This window comes from Mus musculus, chromosome 13 (assembly GCF_000001635.26).
Source record: "Mus musculus strain C57BL/6J chromosome 13, GRCm38.p6 C57BL/6J".
Classification (NCBI taxonomy): domain Eukaryota; kingdom Metazoa; phylum Chordata; class Mammalia; order Rodentia; family Muridae; genus Mus; species Mus musculus.
Genome location: NC_000079.6, coordinates 93,771,385 through 93,797,971, shown reverse-complemented (window position 1 = coordinate 93,797,971; position 26,587 = coordinate 93,771,385). Strand labels below are relative to the sequence as shown.

General features: G+C 43.2%; 1 protein-coding gene and 1 non-coding gene across 2 annotated transcripts in view; both read right to left on the bottom strand.

Moving 5' to 3' along the window:
• Positions 1–26,293, bottom strand: part of Arsb (arylsulfatase B) — a 171,338-nt gene extending 145,045 nt beyond the window's left edge. Inside the window, exons 1-3 of the mRNA NM_009712.3 lie at positions 25,880–26,293; positions 7,747–7,933; positions 3,754–3,944 (exon numbers count right to left, since the gene is read on the bottom strand). Of these exons, the coding sequence (NP_033842.3) occupies positions 3,754–3,944; positions 7,747–7,933; positions 25,880–26,194 (693 nt within the window). The 5' untranslated portion in view covers positions 26,195–26,293. The remainder of the gene's footprint in view (positions 1–3,753; positions 3,945–7,746; positions 7,934–25,879) is intronic.
• On the bottom strand, positions 7,135–7,195 carry Mir5624 (microRNA 5624). The gene has a single exon (NR_049198.1). It is a non-coding gene; the product is annotated as a microRNA 5624 (primary transcript).
• Positions 26,294–26,587: the final 294 nt, after the last annotated feature.

Sequence of the window (26,587 nt, the reverse complement as noted above, 5' to 3'; positions counted from 1 at the left end):
ACAGGGTTTTTCTCTGTGTAGCCCTGGCTGTCCTGGAACTCACTCTGTAGACCAGGCTGGCCTCGAACTCAGAAATCCGCCTGCCTCTGCCTCCCAAGTGCTGGGATTAAAGGCGTGCACCACCACTACCCAGCTTTGATTTCTGTTTCTTAGAACCTGGTATGTCCTTGGTATTTTCTTGATTTCAAACTCTTATTCCGATCAGCTCAGTCATAGCTGCCAACTGTACCCCAACCCTAACTGTGACCCTTTCAAGTATCCTAAGACTATAAAATGGAATCCTGGTTTGGAAAGCGTGTCTAGACACTATAGTATCACATAAAACCCAGACTTAACTCTGCATACGTACATTGAGGATGCTAATGGATCTTTTCCCTTTTCTGTTCTGCTCCATGGCTCCTAAGATCTGAACTCTAAACATCCGCACTATGGGAAGAAACCACATATCACTCATTTTTATGTCTTTAGAGGGCTCCCTAAATCAAAGTATAAATTGGAAAAACAGGAATACATTTTTAAACTACTATTCTATCTTTGACAACCAAATTAAGACATTTCTTCCCAGCTTGTACTCACACAAAGAAAGTCTTCCACTAGGATTTATTGTTTTGTTTTCCTTAGGAAGCTTCTAGTAGATTAGATGTAGAGGGTTCTTTGTTTTTTTAAGTTCTTCAAAGTGCTGCTGTTCTAATTTTAACAGAAAGTCATGCTATGAATATATGACTTTCTTTTTATAGTGCTACTACTATGTGAGTCACCCTCACATAAAGGAGAAAGGATGTCCCTTCCTGACACATGTAAAGCCATTAGCAGCGTCCCCAGAATCAACAGCTCAACTGTTACACGGCAGCTCTGTCGATTTTCTCCCTCAGCTGCCCCTTAAAAGCAAGTACACGTTAGTTGGTTGGTGAACACTTCCTGTGAATTCTTTGAATGACTTCCATCTTAGAACAAATGTCATGTTACAATCTACACATGATGCTCTAGGCACCTGAGAGCCTAGCACAGAATTAGGTTAAATCCTGGGGAAAGATGTTACAAAGATGCAGCTCCTGAAGCCAGTGAGTCGCATCACTGTCTGGAGAGCTGAAGCCGGGAGCATCTGTGTGCAGGAGCTGCCTTGTGGAAACGGCTGGGTTGCTACATGACTATTCTTTCTTTTACTTTAGTCTGTGCTTGGGGGCTCTGAGCATGCTGATTACCTCTTCAGAGCATCCCACGCGCTGGCAGGAAATGTCCATCTCCCATCTGGTGATTTTGGTAACGCTATCTATGAGCAGTGCCATGTTAACAGCACCCCTCTCATGGGATGTGAGCTCTTAAGGCCTGTGACTGTCCTCGGTTCTGGTGCCTTCTCCACCAGCCCAGTTTAACTGCCCACCCACAAGGAACCACTTCTCCACAGACGCTTCCTGGTAGCTGCTTGGTGGTATGAGGGCACCAGGAGACAATACTGTTTTGTACACATCCCTAAATATCTGAGAGATTGCTCCCCTTCTTCATGGTTCATGGCAGACATAGTTGCCTAGAGATGTCAGCATTACACCCTTAAAAATCCAAAGTGTGGCAAAGCCGAGACCAGTCACCAGGGGAGATGAGAACAGTCACTAGGGAAGATTCCTCAAACTGAGTAAAATAGCAAAGATGGAGCCTGGAAGGTTCTAAACAGACAAGGAGTCACTGGCAGGTCACTGTGTCTGAACACGTAGACAAGCAGAACGCTCATTAAGACTTGTGTGTGCTGAGCATCTCCAGGCAGTAAGAATAACTTTGTATTGTGCACAGCTTATCTCTGCTGCATAGAGTTGCATGATTAGATCAGATTGTGAGCCCGTAATACCAGCAAGCTGGCATCTGCTTGTCTTTGTACTTGTGAGAGCATCAAGCTAACACTCACGGAACCATCCTGAGTGCACAGGATCTCCATAGCGGCACCATGGACACCACGGAGAATCACTGATAAGGGGATGAAATATTAATGCCTTACAATATCTGATATCACTATTTCTTCCAAATGTCCCAGGAGGTCCTAATATGCTGTCAAGACCGGGACTGTGGAGCTGAATATGAACTGGGATTCAACATCTCTGCACGAGCTGTGACTAGGGATGGCGAATAAAGGCAGATGCTCTTGGAGTCCAAAGTGAGAGGTTACATCCTGACTCTGACTTCACACAGTCCCGTGGCTTTGAACAAGTCACTTCATTTCTCCAAGCCTGTTTGCTTAAACAAACAGCGTGTCTTCTATCCTTCTATCAAAGGATAATAAAGAGTTCCCTGAAAGCCTTACTTTGGCTTTCTTGGTATTAGGCCATATCCATAAAATGCCTCACATACAATTAAGAGCTATAATACAGCCAGCAAGAGGCACCATTGCTAACAATACCTCTTTGTGGTGCACGGGCTCTTAGGGCCTCCTGTTGTCCTTGGTTTCAAGCCTTTCCCCACAGCCCCCAGCTTATAACTCCCCCTCCCCACAGAACTATTTCACCCCAGTTGCATCTTCTTATCCATTTAATGTTATATGAAGCCACCTTCCTAGCCCACCAACCATTCTGGTTTTAAATCTAGACTTAAAATGTGCAGGTTTCTAAACATTTGAGAGAATGCTCCCCTTTCTTCATGTTTCATGGCAGACATAGTTACCTAGAGATGTCAGGTGACGATGTCAGCTCTTAAGTACCTAAAGTATGGCAAAACTGAGAACAGCCACCAGGGAGAATCCCTCATACTGACTGAGAGTATAGAAGACAGAGCTTGGAAGATTCCGTAGCAGACAGAGTCATTAGCAGGTCACTAAGTCTGAACAGATACACAAGCCAGAACCCTGCCTGCTGAGGGTTCACGCATCGTCAAAGAGACAAAGTGCAGAGAACTGGAAGGACCTGGACACTTTCTCAAATTTTCCATGTCCCACTGAAGGCCAATTTTTGTGAGTGTGCTAATACAATTCTTCATAAGGACACGCTTTGAGCCCAGTGTCTCACAACACAAAAATCTGCTCTGTTCCCAAAGCACCTATGTGCTGAATCCAGACAATTTGCATTTAAGACTTCTCACAACTCTTCTCTCTTCCTACCTGCAGCTAAGTCTGCACGTGACATACCTGATAGGCGCCTATGGTGTCTGTAAAAACCAATATACCATGCATATTAATTGTAAAAACCCAGTATTGCTAAGACGGTCATTTCCATTAAGTTGGTCAGTGAATACCAACCAATCAAACAGCCAACTTCTGTTTTCTTAGTAAAAATTGGTCAACCTACTCTAAAATTAGCATGGGGATACAAAAGATTAAGACTAACCAAAATAATCCTGAAGAGAAAAATATAGAATGAGAGGATTTTCTCTAGCCCCTGAGTTCCCAACACTTCTTCCCAACGGAGCCCTGCCTCGAGCACAGACACCTGTCTGGAATCCTGAAGCCTGATTTTGCTAACCACTTACTGTGCACACACATAAAGCATCATAAGAGTGAGCAGGGTTTCCACTGAAATGCTGAAGGACAGACAGCCTTCCTCCATCTGCAGCCCAGGGTCCCTTCCTGTGAGACTCATCTCTTGGGCGTTCCTAAGTACTTTCTCCCAGACCTGAGGAAGATCCAAATTCTTCACTTCTAACAACCTTCCCTTTCTGGCTAACTGGAACATGCTCTAAAATGTTATATTACACACACACACACACACACACACACACACACACACTCCCTTGGAAGCAACAAGATTTTGACAATATTAAAGGAGGAAGCCTTACTTTCTCCGGTGGGTGGTTAGCTATGACGGTTGTAGCCCTTTTGGTAAATATGTTTGTTGAGTAAATATTGTTATACTCTTTTGCAGGTTCTTCACCATCTCTTAAGTCAAGCGCACAGCGGGTACCATTCAAAGACTCAATCGGCGCACAGGCCTCGTGGGTGTAATAGTCTTCACTGCCTAGGAGGTATCCTGCAAGAAGAATGGGAGAAGAAACAGTCGGCATGGCAGAAAGCTTGTTAGGCAAACGAATGTTCCAGCAGTTAATTGCCTAATGCAACTGATTGCCCATGACGAGGCTAATCAAATGACAGGGCTAATCAGGGTTCTCTTCTTAACATCTCTATATTTGTTAGAGACACCACTGAAATGGCACTACATGGAAATCCAAGGCCCTTCCTCACTTGAGTCTTTTAGAGCATCTGTTCTCGCTTGTCAACTCTTTATACATGGTTGATCTGTGGGAAAAGGTTTTTAGAAATCAGAGTTTAAGTTCAGGAAGCAACCAGATGCTAATTCTTTAAAATTGCCTAAGAAAAAAGATAACGCACCACTAATGTGTTACAAGGTTTTACTTGTAAAATACTAAAAACAGGGTTCAGATCGTGTCATTTGTTGCTACTGAGGTTGGGAGATGGATTTCTGTGGTTATTTATGGACGGGGCCTTTGCCGGAGTTATATTTAGTCAAATGCTGACACCCACTGGTGGAAAAATATAAACCTTTCCTAATACAAGCTCTCTATCCCAGCTGAGCAGCCCCAGAGATCAAAGAGCAGCATTCTGTCTAGACTGTGAACCTTGCCCCGCTGCTCAGAGATGCAGTGCTTACTGAGCCCAGTGGCCTGTCAACTCCCCTGTTTCTAGAGCCCAGATCCCATAACAAAGAGGAAAGCACAGGAGAAACAGAAACGCCCCAACTAATCGTTGTTCTGCAAGTGATCGTGTTTTGAAAATGTGAAAATAAGCTGGGCTGCATATTATGATTAAATTGACAGACTTGCTCAGAAAAGGCCAATCAACAGAGGGCAGAAAGTGGTTAGTGACGGATGGCCCAGGGCTCTGGTTGCCTGGAGGCCCGTGATGACTGCTCATGGGATTTGGTTTCTTTTTGTGACATACATGTGTGTGTGTGTGTGTGTGTGTGTGTGTGTGTGTGGTTTCCTACAACTGAATTGTGGTGATAATGGCACAATCTCTCACATTGTTTAAAAATCGCTAAATTAAATACGTTAATTGGGTAAACTGTATAGTATATGAATTATACCCTAATAAAGCTATTAAAAAGAAATAAACTTTGATGAGCTCTTAGCTATATTCTTAAATATATTCCCTTTTAGTCTTAAAATGATGAAAAATGGGCCTAGCTCTTTCCTTTCTCATGAATTTTGTATACAGTGACAATTAAAGAGTCTTATACAGCTTATGTAATAATTCAATTGATTTTAGATTAACTATTTTTCATGATCAAATAAGTTCAAGGTCCTGAATATAATTAGTATATGACATCAACATAACTTATTGTGTGATTTTATCTATATTTATAGGAAATAAATCCAACATATTTACTACTTAATATGGAATAGAAAAAATTGTATTCACAAAAAAAATAATTTCAGGGCTGGTGAGATGGCTCAATGAGGAAAGGTGCTTGCCACCAAACCTAACAACCTTAGTCTGATCCCTGCGATCCACACAGAGGAAGAAGAGAACGGACTCCTGAAAGCTGTCCTGACTCAGACCTCTACACGTTTGTGTTCTCTCTCTCTCCCTCCCCCTCTCTCTCTCTCTCTCTCTCTCACGCACACGCACGCGCACGCACGCGCGCGCGCGCGCACACACACACACACACACACACACACAAATAACTACCTCAACCTTACCTTGGTGATTAGAGTGATCAAGCCAGTAGTTTGGGTTTTTAACATCTACTTAGTATTAGAATTTGGAGAGAACACTTCACACTCCTTTCCATTAATATAAACTATCACTGGGGAAGATATAGGCACAGGATATGTTTGGTTATAGGAACCATAAATATTAAATGATATTAAAAATAGAAGAACTGTAGAGCTAGAACTCAAATACTTGGCCAAACCAGTATAGACAAATAACAAATGTGGGTATTTGTCTATCCAGGTCCAGGGTGAACCTTAATTCTCATACAAGAATATGACTTCTGCCCTTTATGTAAAGTTTTTAGTGTGTGTGTGTGTGTGTGTGTGTGTGTGCACATGTGCATTGGTCAAAGGACAACCCTGACATCATTGCCAGGAGCTATTCCCATTGTTTTTGGAGACATGTTCTCTCCTGGTTTGGCATTTAGGCTAAGCTGCCTGGACAGTGAGCCCCAGGGATGCCCCCACCTCCACTGTCCTTGAGCCTGGAGCCTGGACTCAAAGCTTAGATGATACCCAGCTTTTTTTACTCAGGTTCTAGGGATCAAATCAAGGTCACTGCTGCAACTACTGTACTGAGTGAGCTCTTGCCCCCCTGTCCAACCACCTAGGCTGCTAAGCATGCAACTTGGATTTTAATAAAGATTCTAAATATCCACAGTCTATCAGAGGACAGATATCAATTCATCCTGCATGAAAAAAGTTCCCAAGGCACAGGCCATTCCTCTAGATCTTCGAAGATGTTAATCAGTGAAGGCTGATTTCTAACAGCCATTCAAGGACACTGAAGACTTATTTAGACTCAGCTAGAAATAATGTCACGGCTGGCCAGTGGTGCTGCAATGCCACGGGTGGAGAGGGACACACATGCTCTCCTGGCTGACTTCTTTGCATCTTGACCTCAGCTTTAGGGCTAAGTGCTTGGCCGCATGGGTTCAGGGCAGATGCAGATCCGCTCCTTTGCACTGAATTTGGCCTTACCTTGCTTGGAAACAGATTCCTAAAAACAATCTACAAGAAAGCCATCACTTTTTTATTAGAGTTAAGCACCGAGACCCTACCCCCACCCCCACCCCTTTACCTTCTCCCAAAGGGGAAGTTCCTCTGACTGCTGCGAACTGGAAGAAGCTTTGCTCTTCCCTAATACCTACTGTACCCTTGTGATACACACTCCTGCATATTCTTCCCTCCCTCCTCCTCCCTCCTCCTCCTCCCTCCCTCCCTCCCTCTTCCTTTCCAACATAAGAAGTCTCCCATCTTAGATGTGGAGTGCTCCCAGAGCCATGCATCTATAGTGCATTTAAATTATAGCATGTCTTACTGGTTGCTCCAATTGTGTTATTCTATTTAGATGCTTTATGTTAAGTACGCATTCAGTTTGGAAGAAGCAGATGGCAGGAGGAAGGTTACTAAGTAGCTGGGCAGAAATATAGCTCAATAGAAAAAGACCCTAACAGAAAGATACACAGTTAGTGGCACTTTAAGCCTATTGTAAACTCTGCCTTAATTAGAATAACCTAACTAAATTAAGGCAGAGTTTACAATAGGCTTAAAGTGTCATGTTTTAAAACAAACTTCAGGTTTCATATTTATTTCAGAGGGTTCTCTTGTTATTGTTTGGTTAGTTCCTTGTACCATTTTTTCTGTTGTTGTTATTAATTTTTTTAAATCGATCTTCTCCAACCTAGTAATTTTGGAAGCAGAGCTCCTAGGTGGGAGAAGATGCCCAGGTAAGGTGAGCTAGTCTTCCCCTGGAGAACACAGTCCATAGGGGGAAAATATGTGAACTTCAATATAGGTAAGAACATTCTAGAGCGCACAGTGGTCTCTGACATAAATGTCCCTAACACTCTTCCTTAGCGCTCTGGCTAAGCCCCCCCCCCCCCCCCCCCGTCTTGCTGTGGGCGCGCATGCCCAGAGTACGCTCAGCACAGAGCTGGCTTATGGGGATAACAGCCGAAAGCAGCTCCACTATGGTGCTGCCTGATTTACTGTGTTCAGGTTTCTGGTCATTTTGTTTGATGATACTTGGGTGTTATTTTATGAGCTGGCTGTAGTAGATCTGTGTTGTTAAAGAAATGTGTGCATGTCCATTACCGAAGTAGGTATCGAATCCTCGGCGTGTCGGCAGACATTCTTTCCGGTACATCCCCAGGTGCCATTTCCCGACCATGTGCGTAGCATAGCCTGCTTCCTTTAAAAGCTGGGGCAGGAGTTTTTCGTCTAGGGGAACACAGCTGGGCTGACAGGTCATGATGAGGTAATGCTGTAAGCCCAAATGGATCTTAAAGAGATAAACACAAAACTGGGGATTAGTGCCCGTGATATAGCACGAAGGAGAAAATAAAGTAGCCGCCTAAGTCACGGGACAGATCTGCGGGTCTGGATGCTTAGGCGTATTCTGAAAAGCCGATTCCTCAGTGATACAAATCGAATTTGAACGTATGAATAAAACCATTTCAATAAACCAATATTTTCAACAAATATTTATCAAATACTACACCAGGAACCAATAATTTATTTTATCAAAGGAAAGGATTCCAAAACCACTGCATGTAAAAGTTGAAATCTGTTAGAAGAAACATCTCTATTCTTTGAGGACTTGGTAGTTTTTTGGAAAGTCTTATTTAACAGTACGACGAAACTGGTGGCTTGTGTTTCTTACTCAACTTTGCATAAACCATAATCTGAAAAGACACTGGCCTTTTCTAAAAAGCATTCCACTGACTGGTGCTTGGGAGTTTATTTTGCTCACAGACTGACTATAGTCTGTCCCGGAGTGGTGCTGAGGCAGGAACGGAAGCAGAGGCCACAGACAAACACCACTTCCTGGCTGCTTTCTCAGGCTTGTTCAGCTACCTTTCTTACAGAGGTCTAGGGCCACCTGTCTAAGGATGGCACTGTCCACAGAAGGACCAATGCTACACCAATTAGCAATTAAGAAAATGGCCCCACAGGCCAGTGGAGGCAATGAGTCGGCTGAGGTTCCCTCTTCTCCAGTATATCAAGCTAGCCACCAAGCTTCACCATCATCTTCCTCCCTCCCAATGCTCTGCTTCCTCGGAGACCACAGCCTTCCAGAGATCTCTCACCCTCTTGAGCCACTTCCCAGTATGTGTTTTGTATATGACTATCAAATACAGTGCACACTGGAACTTCAAATCTACAGTTCCACTGGAACTAACTAAATGCACGGTTAGCACTGATTTTCTCAAACTTAAATTGCTGACTAGTCAAACCACATAGACTCACAGACTTGCATTTGGCTCAGTTTTCTTTAATTTTCATTATTTTTTAATCTTATCTACGTGGGGGGAGGGTGTGCCCATGATGCAATGATGCAATGACTGCAGAAGAAGCCCATGGGCTGCCTTAAATGCTAAAGTATGATAAACTCACTACCATGGTCTCACAGGTACAGTTACACATCAAAGTGGATCGACTTCCATGCTTAGAGTCTGTGCAGTTTATTACGTGTTAGTCATGTCAATGAAGCTGTTTACAATAAAAGTCTACTTCTGTAGAGACTCCTCTCTCAGCACTAACTGGGCACACAGTGGGGATGTCCCAGAGACCTTCTAGGCACCTTCCTAGGTTCATGTTCTGTCTCTGGAAGCCAAAACAAAGATCCTGTTGATCTAACTCTGGCTTGAATTGAGCTCAGTCAGTGGGGAATCACTCAGCAGAGAGAAGAGAGATGGGAGAGAAAGAGCAGCCCTGGGGTGGAGTTGCTTCAGCCTGGACACCTATGTGTCTGTACTGACGGCCACTTTGAAGGCTGCATCCCCACGTGCCTCTGCCTTCTAGGTCATCTTATCCCTTCCATCCCCCCTTACTGGTCTAGGGGTGGTAACCGCTCTGCTGTTCCTCTCCACTACGCTTTCTGCCCCTGCTCACATTCACATCTTCTGAAATAAAGTCACCTTTGCAAATGAACCCTTTCTAATATACCCTGATTGAATACTCTAATTTGAATATGCCATCTCTTTCTGGACGCACCTCGGAATGGGAGGGATTTTATCATTTCTAGGGAAAAGCCCCTCTGCACTCACATATACACACATGCATAAACACATGGGCACACACATACAAACATGTTCATACACACAAAGAGGAATTCTTCCCATTGCTAGCACTACAAGCTTAATAAACAAAAAATTGAGCCAAGGCTCAAACACTTTATAACATATACTAATATACAATTGAGAAGGATATAAAGGTAATATTTCATGGACCCCAAAGGCACCAGTGGATATAAACATGCAAAACTCATGTGGAGGGCTCATCTGTCACGTGCAGAGAATTATCTCTGATCACTTGAAAGCACTGCCAAGAGATACTGTGCGATTCGGTTTTCCTGTGCCACGGGCAGCACGCCAGGGGGTCAGCTGAAACCTGTCTCCATTCTCTCCGATCATACAAAACAGGAGATTTGTTCTTTTTAGTTCCTGAGAATTTATTGGACAGAACGTTTTTATGGCATTTATTGGGAAGCAGAAGCCAAACTCTGGATGACAGCCAAAAATGTGTTTTTGGTCTGTTCAAACACTATTTGAAGCCAGGGAGCTCTAATGTGTTGAGATGCAGTAAACAGGCAAGTGCCAAGCTTGTTTCACTCCAGCAGAGAACTCTGGGGTCACCCCACAGTGTATGGGATGGGCTGTCGTGGGGTACAAATGCAAATCAAAGAAAGGGCAGCTATTTAACCACAAGAAAAGTCTACAAGTCCATCCAAAACTCATTGTTAACGCCCAGAGAGAAGGTGTAAATAGAAAAGGTATAGCTGTGATCTATCAAAGTCCATTGGGGCTACTGCTCAATCTGTTTTGTGTGGCTGTCTCTTCTTCATCAAAACAAATCCTCTTGTAAAAACACCCCCCTCCAAAGTTTGCACTTGACCATTGAGGATTTGCCCCTTTGATGGCAAAGGTCTCCAAACCCCAGGGAGCGTCTTGCTTTCAATGAGATGAGTGGCAGAAATCTTTAGTCTTTCCTCTAAAGACCTAGAAGATGGCTGCAATACACTCTCATTAGTTTAAAAGAGAAAAAGAAAACCAAATCTAACTACCTCGTCCTGTGATGGAGAAGACGATGGCTCTAAGGTCAGAGGCTCTTCTTTCCCCTCTCACACGCCCATGCAGCATACTGACTATGTCTATGCTAGCTAGTTTTATGTCAACTTGGCACAAGCTAAAGTAATCTAAGAGGACGGAACCTCAACTGAGAAAATGCCTTCATAAGATGAGGCTGTGGATAAGCCTTTAAGGCACTTTCTTAGTGATTGATGGGGAAAGGGCCCAGCCCACTGTGAGTGGTACTATCACTGGGCTGGTGGTCCTGGGTTCTATAAGAAAGTAGGCTGAGCAAGTCATGAGAGCAAGTCAGCAAGCGGTACCCCTCCATGACCTCTGCATCAGCCCCTGCTTCCAGGTTCCTGTCCTGTTTGAATTCCTGTTCTGATTCCCTTCAATAATGGACTATGATGTGTCTGTGTAAGCCAAATAAACCCTTTCCTCCCCAAATTGCTTTTTGGTCATGAGGTCTCATCACAGTGATAGAAATTCTGACTAAGACAGTATCTCAGGCGCTCAGGACATCACACTCTACACATTCTAGCCACTCTTAGAGGCCCTACCAGGGGTTCAATGAACCACTGAATCATACTTGGTAGTGGATGCCATTTCTCTCTCTCTCTCTCTCTCTCTCTCTCTCTCTCTCACACCCTACGCAGTGGTGGGTTAACACCTGGTGGAGCAGGAGGGAAGCTCCATCTGGTCTACCAGCCTATGCAAGTTGAACACATAACCTCCATGCAACATGAACCCATGTTTGTGAGACAGCACCTGCTAGCTACATCACTGGCAAGTTCAGAGAAGTGAACAGACTTGCCCCTGTACTTTACACACCAGGCAGAGAGCCTGAAAGGAAGTTTCTGGACTAGAACACAGTCACAGGATGTGGCAGTGACCAGCCAGGGGTTACAGAACTCCCAGCCTGTGTTTTTGCCGGTCTCCAGTAGGTTCAGTCAGGGTCAGAAAACCCTTGTACCATCCTACAGTTTATTCCTGGAGATGCCCACAGAACAAATAGAGAGTGGGCAATCTGTTCCCTTCCACATGAAGCTTTCTGACAGCACTCAGCTGCCCAGGGTGCTGTAGCCAAGAGCTACAGAACACACATTGTGTCTTAGGAGCCTGGCCTGGCCATCTGGCTCAGCCCCTCCGTGCCCCAGCTTCACAACTGGCCCATACCACTGACAGTTTTAAGGGCCTATTTATTTTGGTGTTGATTAGTAAAGAGTGCGGGCCTGTGACTAACCCCACAAAGCGATGTTGTTTGTAAAAAGAATGAACAAGGCAGAAATAGTTTCCATCACTTCCTCTATCTAAATTATGAATCCAATAGAGATTGATTAAGGAAAAAATATAAAGAAATCTGAAAACAGAATTTTTAGTAAAGTGATACGATTAAAGAAGCAAAGTCAATGATGCTGGTGACGACCAGAAAGCAACAGTGTATAAACAGATTTTTTTTCAATTAGAAATTGCTTATTACATTTTGTGTGTGTGTGTGTGTGTGGTATATGTATGTATTTGTATGTATGAGAGTGGGTATGTGTATGCATGTGTTTGTGTGTGGACATGTGTGCACCATTTCACACATGTGAAGATCAGAGGACACCTTGCAGAAGTTGGCGCTCTCCTCCCACCATGTCGAGTTTAAGGACTGAGCTCAGGTTAGCAGGCTTGGTGGCAAGGACCTTGTGTTGGAGACACATGCTTGACTGCTGCCCCCTGCTGCTCTTCTAAGCCTGATGCATCCTGTGTCCCCACCTTAGATGAGCACAGTGATGTTGCATAGGTGATAACATGATAGCACAGACCACAGGATGTCTTCCTGGCTGCTCTGACCTCTTCCTCCTTGCACATTTGAGCCAGAAGACCCTGTGACTCTTCCAACAACATCACATGGCCTCGCCTGAAGCTTTCCTCTCTTCCCACTTTCTCCCAGCTCCTCCTCTGTTTAACCCAATTCAATTCCACCAAGGTTGGTGGGTCCAGGCCAGAGGCTGAGGACAAGCAGGAACAGCAGCTAGTGATTCCATAGTAGGAAGAAGCATCCTGCCCAGAGGCCCCCTTCCTCTGCACATGTCTCCTGACAGTCTAGAGGTAAACTTGAAGCACAAGTCAAGAATATCCTGCCCTGAACTTCACAGCTTCTCCCCCATATTTCCTGCTCAAGGTTCTGCCTCAGGGGTGAGTGAAAGGCCCTGAAAGTGGCTGGTCTATTTATCAATATGATTAAGAAAAATGTGGCTGAGGTCCCTTAGGAAGGAAAGTCAGCATCATCTTTCATTGTCTTCTCTGCCAAGGTTTATAGAATTCTGGTGTTGAGTGACCTCCTCAGTCCCCATGGGGGGACTAAAAAGAGTTACTTAGTGTTTTCACAAAGACCTACCAATTTTATTACCTTTTCGTCTTTCTTCTTTCTTCCGTCCTTTGTGTGTGTGTGTGTGTGTGTGTGTGTGTGTGTGTGTGTGTGTGTGTGTGTGTGTGAGAGAGAGAGAGAGAGAGAGAGAGAGAGAGAGAGAGAGAGAGAGATAAGGTCTCCCTATGTAGAACTAGCTGTAGACTAGGCTGGCCTCAAACTCGCAAAGATTAAAGGTGTGGACCAACACACCTGGCCTTTTCAAAAATATCTTTAAGAAAAAAGCAAGGATTCTACCATTGAGCTACATCACGAGTCCTTGCTTGCTTGCTTGCTTGCTTGCTGCTTGCGACAAGTCTTTGTAGTCAGGCTGGCCTTGTACTCTCTATGTACCTGACTCAAACTCATGATCCCTCTACCTCAGCCTCTCAAGAGCTGGGGTTACCAGCAGTGTCCTCACACCCAGGCAAAACATTTGTACACATAAAATGAATCAACTTTTTAAAGTATATATATACATATATATATGTATATATGTATATATATATATATATACACACACACACACACATATATACATACATACATATATATATATATGTATACACACACACACACACACATATTGGATCCTGGAGGAGTGGCTCAGTGGTTTTGAGTACTGGTTGCTTATCCAAAGAACCCAGGTTCACTTCCCAGTCCCCACATGGCTCACAACCATCTACAACTCCAGTTCCAGGGAATATGATGCTGTCTTCTGCCTCCACAGGCACCAAACATAAACTTGGCACATAACATATTTGCAGGCAAAACTCCCATACATGTAAAACATAAAATAAAATTTAAATGTAAAAAAAATGTACTGGGAATGCAGACATGTAATGAATATTGTACAGTGAGTCGAGTCAAATTGTTAGAATTTGAAAATTTTCAAGTTATTTGTTTCAATTAAAACAGTCTAGATATTCTATTAAGAAAGATGAAAAGTTTGAACCAAGGACAAATGAATATAAAATAATATTCCCTATGGCATCACTAAGAAACTAATAAAGAGGTGCTGCCTCATGGAAGAAGAGAGGGACAGGAAAAACAGTCGTTACATTAGGAACTTCTGCACACATTTCCAAGACACATTTTTTAAAATAAGAATACTGAGCTGTGGCAATACAGCCTTTAATCCCAGCACTCTTGAGACAGAGACCCCAGATCTGTGAGTTCAAGGCCAGCCAGGGATACATAATGAGTTCCAGGCCAGCCAAGGCTATACAGCAAGACAAAGGACGCCACATGGAAGTTGATTATAGCTCCTTGAAATACACTTGTGTAAAACAGTGTTAAACTGGATACATTCTTTAGGATATAATATCCAAAGTATAACAGTACTATGGAGACAGAAACAACCAGAGTTGAAGGCTTAACTTTTTTTTTGTTTTTTGTTTTTGGTTTTTTTTCCAGACAGGGTTTCTCTGTGTAGCTCTGGCTGTCCTGGAACTCACTTTGTAGACCAGGCTGGCCAAGAACTCAGAAATCCGCCTGCCTCTGCCTCCCGAGTGCTGGGATTAAAGGCTTGTGCTACAAGACTTAACATTTTTATCTTGAAGAGGAAGCATTAGGTCCAGGGAGACTTAGCCTTCCTTTGTGCCTCTCCCTGGCCCTTCAACCCCCTCAGTTCCTACCACCACCTTCTCAGTCTTAGAACAAGCTGAATCCAGCCTCGGGGGCCAGTTTCCCTTGTTCCTCCCATAGCTTGTTAGACTCTTTGCAGGACCTTGACTGTGGCATTGAGGAGGCCTCTGTCACTCTTGCCTCCTTGGGGACATTCTCAGCGTCCCTACTTCACCCACTCTATTTTCAACCCTTATTGCCATGCCCTTAAGCTTGCTTCCTTCCTTCCTCATTTATGTGCACTATTTTTGTGCACTACTTACGTGCGCTATTTCACTCCCTCTCAGTCACCCCTGACCTCACCTCCACCAGACTAAAGCACCTGGAGACCCCGACAATCATGCACAGCACCTGGCTCAACAGTGCTCCACAGACACCAGTTAAACAAAGGACTGAATACACATCAAATTTCATGGTGATGGACCACAAGCTTGAACAAGACAAACACCACTCAAAGCACACTAAAGGTTCTAGCCTGAGCAATGAGGAAAGGAAATACTATGAAAGAAGCAAGCAAGAAAAGTGCTAATCCAGGAAACCTTAAGATCACACACACACATACATACATACACATAGACACATACCCACACCACACATACACATATGCACATACACACACAAACATACACACCACATACACACACAGAGACACACACACAAACCCACACACAGACACACATACAGACATACACATACATACACACAGTCTCACACACACACACACACACACACACACACACACACGCACACAGAGACACATACACACAAACCCACACACAGACACACATACAGACATACACATACATACACACAGTCTCACACACACACGCACACATATATACACACATACATATACACAGACACATACACACCAAGTCCCCCAAGAATAGCCAATGTGCATATATCACTTGTATTTCTATACAATAGCACTAAACATCTGGAAATGAAATTAAGAAAGCAATTCCAATCACAATGACATCAAAAATGAAATATGTAGAAATAAATTTTAACCAACAGTATCCTGAAAACCACGAACTGCTGTTGAAAGGCATTATAGATGCCTGAAATGTCAGGAAGAGGGCACAGTCCCAGGGTTGAAAGATTCCACTGTTAAGGCTGGAATACTTTCAAGTGGTTCTGCAGATCAGTACAATCTCTGTCAAAAATCTGTGTCTCTCCCCGCCCCTAAAGTAGACAAGTTGATCCTAAAATCCATGTAGAAATCAAGGGGGCTCCCAATCATTAAAACAGCCTTTCAGGGAAAATAAAGGGGACAAAATTAACACTCCCTTATTCTGGAACCTGGTATACAGCTATAGTGATCAAGACCGTGACATCCTAGCATCATGATGAATGTGTAGATTGATGGAAAAAAACTGAGAGTGCATGGTCAATGGATTGATGACTCTGGGTGAAGAGATAAAGGAGAAACACACATTCATCTACAAGCAGTACTAGACTGTCCACATGTCTCCACACCTTAAATGAGCTCAGAGTAAGTACAAAATTCAATGTAAGGGTAAAAACTATAAAACTCCCAGAAGAAAATATAGAGACTAATACATGTAATATTAGACACTGATTTTTATATGTTATACCAAAACCATAAACCACCAAACAAATTAATTATATTACATAAAATCCAAAGCTTGTTGCATATCAAAGGATACTATCAAGATAGTAACCAACAACCATCTGGTTAAGGTTCACTATCCATAACACACAAGGAACAAGGACCAGCATTAAAAAGACAAGCAATGTGATTAGATTTGGGCAAAGGAGGCCAAAGAGATGCCCCAGTGGTTAAGAGCACGGGTTGCCCTTGCAGAGAACCTGGGTTTGGTTCCCAGCACACACATAGCAGCTCACAACCTTCTGTAACTCCACTTCCTGGGGATCTAGTGCCCTCTTCTGGCACTGAACTCATGTGCAGCTATGCATGTACAGACACATAACTAAAATGTGTTAAAATTTTTTAGATTTTCAACCAAGTGGAAACAAAAAGAACTATTTAAAGAATCAACCAAACCAGGAGCTGGTTCAACGAGATAGATAAACCCTTAGCCAGACTAACTAGAGGGCACAGGGACAGTATCCTAATTAACAAAATCAGAAATGAAGAGGGAGACATAACAACAGAACATGAGGAAATCCAAAACATCACCAGATCCTACTACAAAAGGCTATACTCAACGAAAGTGAAAAACCTGGATGAAATGGACAAATTTCTAGACAGATACTAGGTACCAAAATTAAATCAGATCAGATTAATGATATAAATAGTCCCATATCCCCTAAAGAAATAGAAGCAGTCATTAATAGTCTCCCAACCAAAAAAAGCCCAGGACCAGATAGGTTTAGTGCAGAGTTCTATCAGAACTTCAAAGAAGACCTAATTCCAATTCTCCTCAAACTATTCCACAAAATAGAAACAGAAGGTACTCTACCCAATTCATTCTATGAAGCCACAATTACTCTGATACCTAAACCACACAAAGACCCAACAAAGAAAGAGAACTTCAAACCAATTTTTTCTTATGAATATTTATGCAAAAATACTCAATAAAATTCTCGCTAACCGAATCCAAGCACACATCAAAACGATCATCCATCATGATCATCCATCATGATCAAGTATGCTTCATTCCAGGGATGCAGGGATGGTTTAATATAAGGAAATCCATCAACGTAATCCACTATATAAATAAACTCAAAGACAAAAGCCATATGATCATCTCCTTAAATGCTAAAAAAATATTTGACAAAATCCAATACCCATTCATGATAAAAGTATTGGAAAGATCAGGAATTCAAGGCCCATATCTAAACATAATAAAAGCAATATACAGCAAACCAGTAGCCAACATCAAACTAAATGGAGAGAAACTTGAAGCAATCCTACTAAAATCAGAGACTAGGTAAGGCTGCCCACTGTTTCCTTACCTATTCAATATAGTGCTTGAAGTCCTAGCCAGAGCAATTAGAGATCAAAGGGATACAAATTGGAAAATAAGAAGTCAAAATATCACTATTTGCAGATGATATGATAGTATAGATAAGTAACCCTAAAAATTCTACCAGAGAACTCCTAAACCTGATAAACAGATTCAGTGAAGTAGCTGGATATAAAATTAACTCAAACAAATCAGTGGCCTTTCTTTACACAGAGGATAAACAGTCTGAGAAAGAAATTAGGGAAACAACACAATAGTCACAAATAATATAAAATACCGTGGTGTGACTCTAACAAAGGAAGTGGAAGATCTGTATGATAAGAACTTCAAGTCTCTGAAGAAAGAAATCAAAGAAGATCTCAGAAGATGGAAAGATCTCCCATGCCCATGGATTTGCAGGATTAATATAGTAAAAATGGCTATCTTGACAAAAGCAATCTACAGATTCAATGCAATTACCATCAAAATTCCAACTCAATTCTTCACTGAGTTAGAAAGGGCAATTTGCAAATTCATCTGGAATAACAAAAAAACCTAGTATAGCAAAAACTATTCTCAACAATAAAAGAACCTCTGGTGGAATCACCATGCTTGACCTCAAGCTGTACTACAGAGCAATTGTGATAAAAATTATATGGTATTGGTACAGCGACAGACAGGTAGATCAATGGAATAGAATTGAAGACCCAGAAATGAACCCACACACCTCTGCTCACTTGATCTTTGACAAGGGAGCTAAAACCATCCAGTGGAAAAAAGACAACATTTTCAACAAATGGTGCTGGCACAACTGGCAGTTATCATGTAGAAGAATGCGAATTGATCCATTCTTATCTCCTTGTACAAAGATCAAGTCTAAGTGGATCAAAGAACTCCACATAAAACCAGAGACACTGAAACTTATAGAGGAGAAAATGGGGAAAGCCTCAAAGATATGGGCACAGGGGAAAAAATTCCTGAACAGAACAGCAATGGCTTGTGCTGTAAGATCAAGAATCAACAAATGGGACCTCATAAAATTGCAAAGCTTCTGTAAGGCAAAAGACACAGTCAATAAGACAAAATGGCAACCAACAGATTGGGAAAGGATCTTTACCAATCCTAAATCAGATAGGGGACTAATATCTAGTATATATAAAGAGCTCAAGAATATGGACTCCAGAAAGTCAAATAACACTATTTAAAAATAGAGTACAGAGCTAAACAAAGACTTCTCAACTGAGGAATACCAAATGGCTGAGAAGCACCTGAAAAAATGTTCAACATCCTTAATCATCAAGGAAATGCAAATCAAAACAACCCTGAGATTCTACCTCCCACCAGTCAGAATGGCTAAGATCAAAAATTCAGGTGACAGCAGATGCTAGCAAGGATGTGGAGAAAGAGGAACACTCCTCCATTGCTGGTGGGATTGCAAGCTGGTACAACCATTCTGGAAATCAGTCTGGCGGTTCCTCAGAAAACTGGACATAGTACTACCAGAAGATCCAGCAATACCTCTCCTGGGCATATACCCAGAAGATGTTCCAACTTGTAATAAGGACACATGCTCCAATATGTTCATAGCAGTCTTATTTATAATAGCCAGAACCTGGAAAGAACCCAGATGTCCCTCAACAGAGGAATGGATACAGAAAATGTGACAAATTTACACAATGGAGTACTACTTGCTATTAAAAACAATGAATTTATGAAATTCTTAAGCAAATGAATGGATCTGGAGGATAGTGTCCTGAGTGAGGTAACTCAATTACAAAAGAACACATATGATATGCTCTCACTGATAAGTGAATATTAGCCCAGAAACTTAGAATACCCAAGATACAATTTGCAAAACACATGAAACTCAAGAAGACCAAAGTGTGGATACTTACTTCCCTCTTAGAATGGGGAACAAAATACCCATGGAAGGAGTAACAGAGACAAAGTTTGGAGCTGAGACGGAAGGAAGGACCATTCACAGACTGCCCCACCCGGGGGTCCATTCCATATATAACCACCAAACATAGACACTATTGCATATGCCAGCAAGATTTTGCTGAAAGGACCCTGATATAGCTGTCTCTTGTGAGGCTCTGCCAGTGCCAGGCAAATACAGAAGTAGATGCTCACAGTGATCTATTAGATGCAACACAGGGCTCCCAATGGAGGAGCTAGAGAAAGTACCTAAGGAGCTAAAGGGGTCTGCAACTCTATAGGAGGAACAACAATATGAACTAACCAGTACCTTTCCCCCCCGACCCCCAGAGCTGTGTCTCTAGTTGCATATGTAGCAGAGGATGGTCTAGTCGGCCATCAAGGGGAGGAAAGGCCCTTGATCTTACGAAGATCATATGCCCCAGTACAGGGGAATGCCAGGGCCAGGAAGCAGAGTCGGGGGAGAATATAGGGGACTTTTGGGATAGCATTTGAAATGTAAATAAAGAAAATATATAATAAAAATGCAAAAAATTTAGATTTTGTTTTAATTTTCAAATTAATAATATTTATCAAAATTACAGATGGTAGCTACATTTAAACCCCTCCAAATTTGATTTTTTTCATTATTTTTTAATTAGGTATTTTCTTCATTTACATTTCCAATGCTACCCCAAAAGTCCCCCGACCCTCCCTACTCCCCCCCACTCTTTTGAGAAGCTGTTTTACACACGTGTCTCAAATGAACAAAAGGACATGTGTACAAGATACTGAGTTCTTCTTTGATACAACAAAAGGCTGGAAATTATGTTTATATTTATTATTATGTGACTGGTTAAAAATGTTACATTCAGGTAACAAAGTAGTGTGTAGTCATAAATGAGGATTCTATTTATAGACAGTATGTGATGCTGCCAAGTGCTTAGCAAAATTAAACATAGGTACAAACATGTGAAGAGAATGCTACCATTCAAATAAAAGTAATGGGATATGTACATATGCATTTGCATGTACAGGCACAAGGTACCTCTGAGGAGCCTGTCATTCACAGCTCAACACTTCTCTGTATACTTCCCTATAAACACGGGGACCAAATGTCTAAGACACTGGGGACCAGGGTTAGAGTAGAGGGAATGTTTCAATGCAAGCCCTTTTATAAGCTTGGCAGGTTTTACATTTTTTTTACTTGACAGTTTCATATATTTATATAACAGATATTAACTGTTTTCAATGTCTCACCACTCCCCAACCCTGTCTCCCATTAGAGCCCTTCTCAGCCAGTTCCCCTCCTATGCTCATGACTTCCTTTTGTGTGAGACCCACTGAGTTTCATTAGAGTTTCTAGCCTAAAGTGCAGTGGGAAGATTTTACTGGAACAGGGACAAAGTATCAGGGACTACACTACAGACAAAACTAAAAACCCCCTCTTACCAGATTTAGGTTTTTACACCATATATGTTTCCTACTTAAAAATAAAGCATATAGACAGGTTTTAAAGATAATAAAGGTCACAGGGAGAACACTAGAATTCAGTGAGAGACTGAATTCTGTCTAGTTTTTGTATTTACCATTAACCAGGAGATGAGGATATGGCTCAGTGGTTAAGAGTACTGACTGTTCTTCCAGAGGTCCTGAGTTCAAATTCCAGCAACCACATGGTGGCTCACAACCATCTGTAATGAGATCTGATGCCCTCTTCTGGTATATCTAAAGACAGCTACAGTGAACTCACATACATTAAATAAATAATTCTTTAAAAGAGAGACAGACAGACAGACAGACAGAGACAGAGACAGAGAGAGAGAGCAGCACAGAAAAAGGAGGCAGTTTTACAGGGACAGTTATAGAGAGACAAGTTGAAGAAAGGACATGCTAGACACAGGTAAAGACAGAACGAGCCAGAGAATGAGAAGGAGCCAGAAGATTAGAACACATTGCCTGAGTTAGTTTGAGGTCAAGCAGAGCAATTCAAGAGAAGCTGAGGGAAGCCAGAGGCCAGGTTATGTGTGAAGAGGAGTTTGGAACCAGAACAACCGAGTTGAATCGGGCATCCAGGACTCAGAAAGAACAAGAAAGGGTGAGCTTGCTTTTCCAGCAGTAACTCTTGAGAGGCTGAAAACATTCTAGACCCCGGTAAGATTGTACAGAGGCTAGAAGCTTCCAGAACTGCGTCTAGGTTTGCTGAGGCAGTAAGCTTCGGAGACAACAGTTACCTCAGGCAAATAAAAGTTACTTTGACAGATGTTCTCTAAACATTAGTGTGACTGACATCCTAGTTTTAATTCTATTGCTGTGATGACAAATGCTCTGACTTAAAGAAGTAACTTCGAGGAGAAAGGGCTATTTTAGGTTGAAATTCCAAGTTACAGTCCATCTGGAGAGGAAAGTCAAGGCAGGCACTTAAGATAACCAATCAAACACACACATCACACTCACAATCGAGCGCTTGAAAGAGATGAACGCATGCTTCCAAGCCAGCTCAGTTTCTCCATCTCCCCAGCCCAGGATCCAGACTCAGGGAATGTGGCCAGTGCAGTGGCTGTTGTGAACAATCAGGACAACTGCCCACAAGGTTACTGATATAGGCATCTCTCACTGAGACTGGCTTCCCAAGGGACTATCAAGTTGACAATTAGAACCAACCGTCACAACTGCCAAGGTCACAGACAGGACTCTCGACTAGTTCTTATAAGTATCTAACTTTGAAATAGTTAACAAAATGTTCATTTTCTTGTACTGAGTGATTCTTTCAGAAATAAGATTCATTTCCCATTTTGCACTTAACATGGGCAATTTTTGATTCACTTTTCAGATAGAGATATTTAAGAGTAGCTAAAAGGTTAAACATTATAAAGATATTATTAAGTATGAAGGTACACTGCTGATGTTTTTAACACTTCTAAGGAGGAAACAAGATATAGTTGCTATAAATACTGATTCTGAGCACATTGCCTGGTTCATAAGCAATCCATCACTTCTTAGCCCTGTGGCCTTGGGCACATTTCTTCTGTGTGAATGGTAAATGTGGCTGTGTGTGTAAATGTGGGTGAAGGTATGTACATGCACAGCACCCATTGTGGAAGCCAGAGGACAACCTAAGGTGTCAGCCCTCGGGCACCTTTCACTTGTTTGTTTTAAGACAGGCTCTCCCATTGGTCTGAACTCTACCATATATATATATAGAGAGAGAGAGAGCAGTCTAGCTGGCCGATGACCTTCCAAGGACCCACCTCCTATTTTGCCAGTACTGTGATTAGACATGTGGCACCAGCCTGATGTTTTCTGTGGTTTCTAGAGATCTGAAGTCAAGACCTCATGCTGGTAAGGCAAGTGTTTTGCCACCCAAGTCCTTTCCTCCCAACATATCTACCTTCTTCCAGCCTCAGCTTACACGACCCTGTTATAAAGCAGTGCTAATAACATAGCTTTTAAAACTGTCAAACCACTGCTCTTTAGTATAAATATAACATCATAACAGGAGAACTAGAAGTCAGGGGCTGGAGAGATGGCTCAGTGGTTAAAAGAACCGACTGCTCTTCCGGAGGTCCTGAGTTCAAATCCCAACAACCACATGGTGGCTCACAACCATCTGTAATGGGATCCAATGCCTTCTTCTAGTGTTTGAAGACTGCTACAGTGTACTCATAAACAAAAAAAATAAATAATTCTTTAAAAAAAAACACTAGAAGCCAGTTTCAAAGAACAACACCGATATTACAAAGAAAAATATTTGGATATTTCAGAACTATCTCCACTACTAAGTCACTATGACTCCAAGAAACATAAAGAGGTTGCTATGGGAGAAAATACTTGATTATTTGGAAGACCCAAAATATGGTGTATTTGGCTTTTCAAGCCAGGGTCTCTCTGTGTGTGGCTTTGGCTGTCTTGGAACTCTGTAGAGCAGGCTGACCTTGAACTCACAGATGCTCCTGCTTCTGCCTCCCGAGTGCTACCACTGCCCAGCCCAAATATTTTCTTTCAGCTCTTACAATGATTTTAAACATGAGACTGCCGTCAGTTTCAAATTACTTAAGTATAAAAACCATTCTGTTTTAATTAGCTTTTGAAGCACAATAGAAAGGTACTGAGAATGTACCAACATGTGGTATTTGAAAGCAACGATCGTTGGTAGACTCCAGTAAAAGTATATCACTAAGCAAAGTAATCCTTAATAGGATCTTGTGATGTCCGCAACAGATTGTGTTTGAGTCAGCTCCTCTGAGACGCCTCAGATGGCTTTGAAGTACACAACTTCTCTTTTTCCTTTAACTATTAACCACAGCTTTACTTCCAATACTCAGGTATTTTCAAGCATTTGGCAGATGTAGCACATTAGGGGTTAAAGCAATCAATCCTGTAAGTGAGGCATGACATGCAGGAATTGTTTTTCTCTCCATGTCTGTTAGGAGGATGTTGCATAAATAAACAGACCCTCCATTATTTTGCAACGTGAGTCCAGTTCTTGATCTTCAGAGCAAATGCAGAACCACCTCACCCTACTTCTGAGGAGCAGTGGTGTGGAGACTCCCACTGTGTGCTGGGAGATACTCGCTCTGGCCTGGGGACTAGCTGATTAAACACAGCAGCCTGCTGGATTCCCTGGGATGCCCTTATTGCTAGTGGGAGAGCAAACCACGCTTTAGCTCCACAGTAAACTCTGCCTACAGATATTTCTGAGTCCCTCGGAAAAATATTACCTTCTCTCTTCAGTCTTTGAATCACTGCTGGAACCATTTTTAGAACATGAGGTTTGATCCGAGAGGTTCTGTAGACACATATGTAGGAGGGCAGTAAGCTCAAAATGCTTGCTGAATAAACACTTATAACCCATTACACAGTGGAGTGCATCACACTTATATTTACTGCTAACGCGTGTTTCCTTGAGTATCTGCTATCTGACATCTTTGGCTGACTTGTATCGAGAGCCATACTAACACCATGTTGTCTAAATCTCTGTATGAAGAAAGGCCAGAAGACTGTGACTGTGTGTGTAGGATAGAAAGAAAGAAAGAAAGAAAGAAAGAAAGAAAGAAAGAAAGAAAGGAAGGAAGGAAGGAAGGAAGGAAGGAAGGAAGGAAGGAAGGAAGGAAGGAAGGAAGGGGAGAAAGGGAAGAAAGGACAGAGACAGAGAATATCAGTAACCACTAAAAGTTATTAAATTTAATTTGATCATAATCACATCAGGATTTTAAAAACCCACCAAACTTGGATTGAGGGGAGCCTAATTTCATAGGTCTGAGACGAGTAGGTGCAGGAAACTAAGGATTGCAATTTATAGCCGTGTGACTCCCCCGCTGACATCCAATTTAGGCAAGCTATCTCCTCGCCTGTAAAGGGCGTTCAAGATAACTACCTCATAAAGTGGTTTTTAAAAACGTTTCAGTACAATAAAAACACTACAAGATACGTTCTTACTGTTCCCAGTCATTTAACATACACATACTCTGTGGGGGACATACTCTCTAAAGGGGCAGTGAAGAGACTCATGTGGGCTGGATTCACCCTCAAAGGTAGAAGAAATATCAGCACCCTTATTTTCATTGTAGGGGTACGGAGAACCTGGAAATGACTTCCATTGTTAGCCATGCACAGCGGAGGATCTGAGCGTGGGTGCTGGAATTTCCACGTTGTTGACATATGCATAGTTATAGGCAAGGGGGTAACTTAGTAAAGGAAAGATATAGGAGCCTGGGGTGCACCTTATCTCACCTGTGGCCTGACTCCCAGGTACAACAGGGGCTGAGAGAAAGCTTAAGATCTTTCACATACCCCACCCCCACGCTCATTCACTGAAGGCTTTTCGGGTGATGCGTCCCTTGTCAACAATCCCAAGTCTTTTTAGTGTTTCTAAATTAATCTCTGAAACTCCCATCTACATGGCTTCCTATCCTCCTGGCTCAAGTAGGTCACTCCTGATCTATGACACACCGCGTCAGTCACTAGGGTCCGTCCCAGTGCAGCCTCTCACTTTAATGGCCCTCTGGAGCTCCTTGGGCCTCCCTTTTCTTCTCCATCCTTTCTCCTCAGGACCTCGTCTATCCTTCTCTTTGGGGGTTCACAGACACAGCACCTCGAGATCCCAGAAACCCCGCTCTCCTCTGACCTAGAGAAAACGAAAGCCACTCCTGCCTTCGGCCACCAGGAGGAAGTCAGGCATGCGCAGTGGCCCTAGGCAGCAGCCTGGGGAAGCCAGGGTTGTCGAGCGCGGTCCGACTGAGCTGGCGGGCTCGCGGGGTCACGCGGGGCTGGAGGCCGCCTAGTACCTGATAGCGGCCGGTGAGCAGCTGGCTCCGCGAGGGCGTGCACAGCGGCTGCACGTAGTAGTTGTCCAGGACCACGCCGCCGGCCGCCAGCGCATCCAGGTGCGGCGTGCGGATGACCGAGCCGTGAAAACCCAAGTCGTTCCAGCCCAGGTCGTCCGCCAGCACGAAGACCACATGCGGAGGCTGGGTAGCTCCGGAGGCCCGGGCCGGCGACAGCAGCAGCAGCAGCAGCTGCAGCAGCAGCAGCAAGAGTGGCAGCTGCGGCCCGGGACCTCCAGGCCGGCTCCTGCCAGTGCACGGGCTAAGCTTGCCCATCCTTAGCAGCCTGCAGAGCCCGTGCTGCGGGCACCCCCGACAGAATCGGGAACTGAGCGGCCGGGCTCCCCAGCAAGATTTCATCCACCTGGGCGGGCCGCGGGCTGGGGAGGGCCGGCGTCCACGGCCTCCGCCTCCCGCGGGGGCCGGGGGAGGAGCCGCACAGAGCGCGCGGGCGAACTCAGCCGGTCCTTCCAAGGCCCAGAGGCCCGTTCTTTATTTTAGCCATGAACTCGAGAGCCACAAGTTCCAAAGCTGTTTCACAACCTTTATCTGATTAAATCTAGCCGCAAACTTGACAGCTAAGCACTATAGTTAGCGCTCCTTTTATCCCCAGAAGAAACCCTGTAATGGTTTGGACCATTACAGATGAGAGAAGAGAGGTGGTGCAGA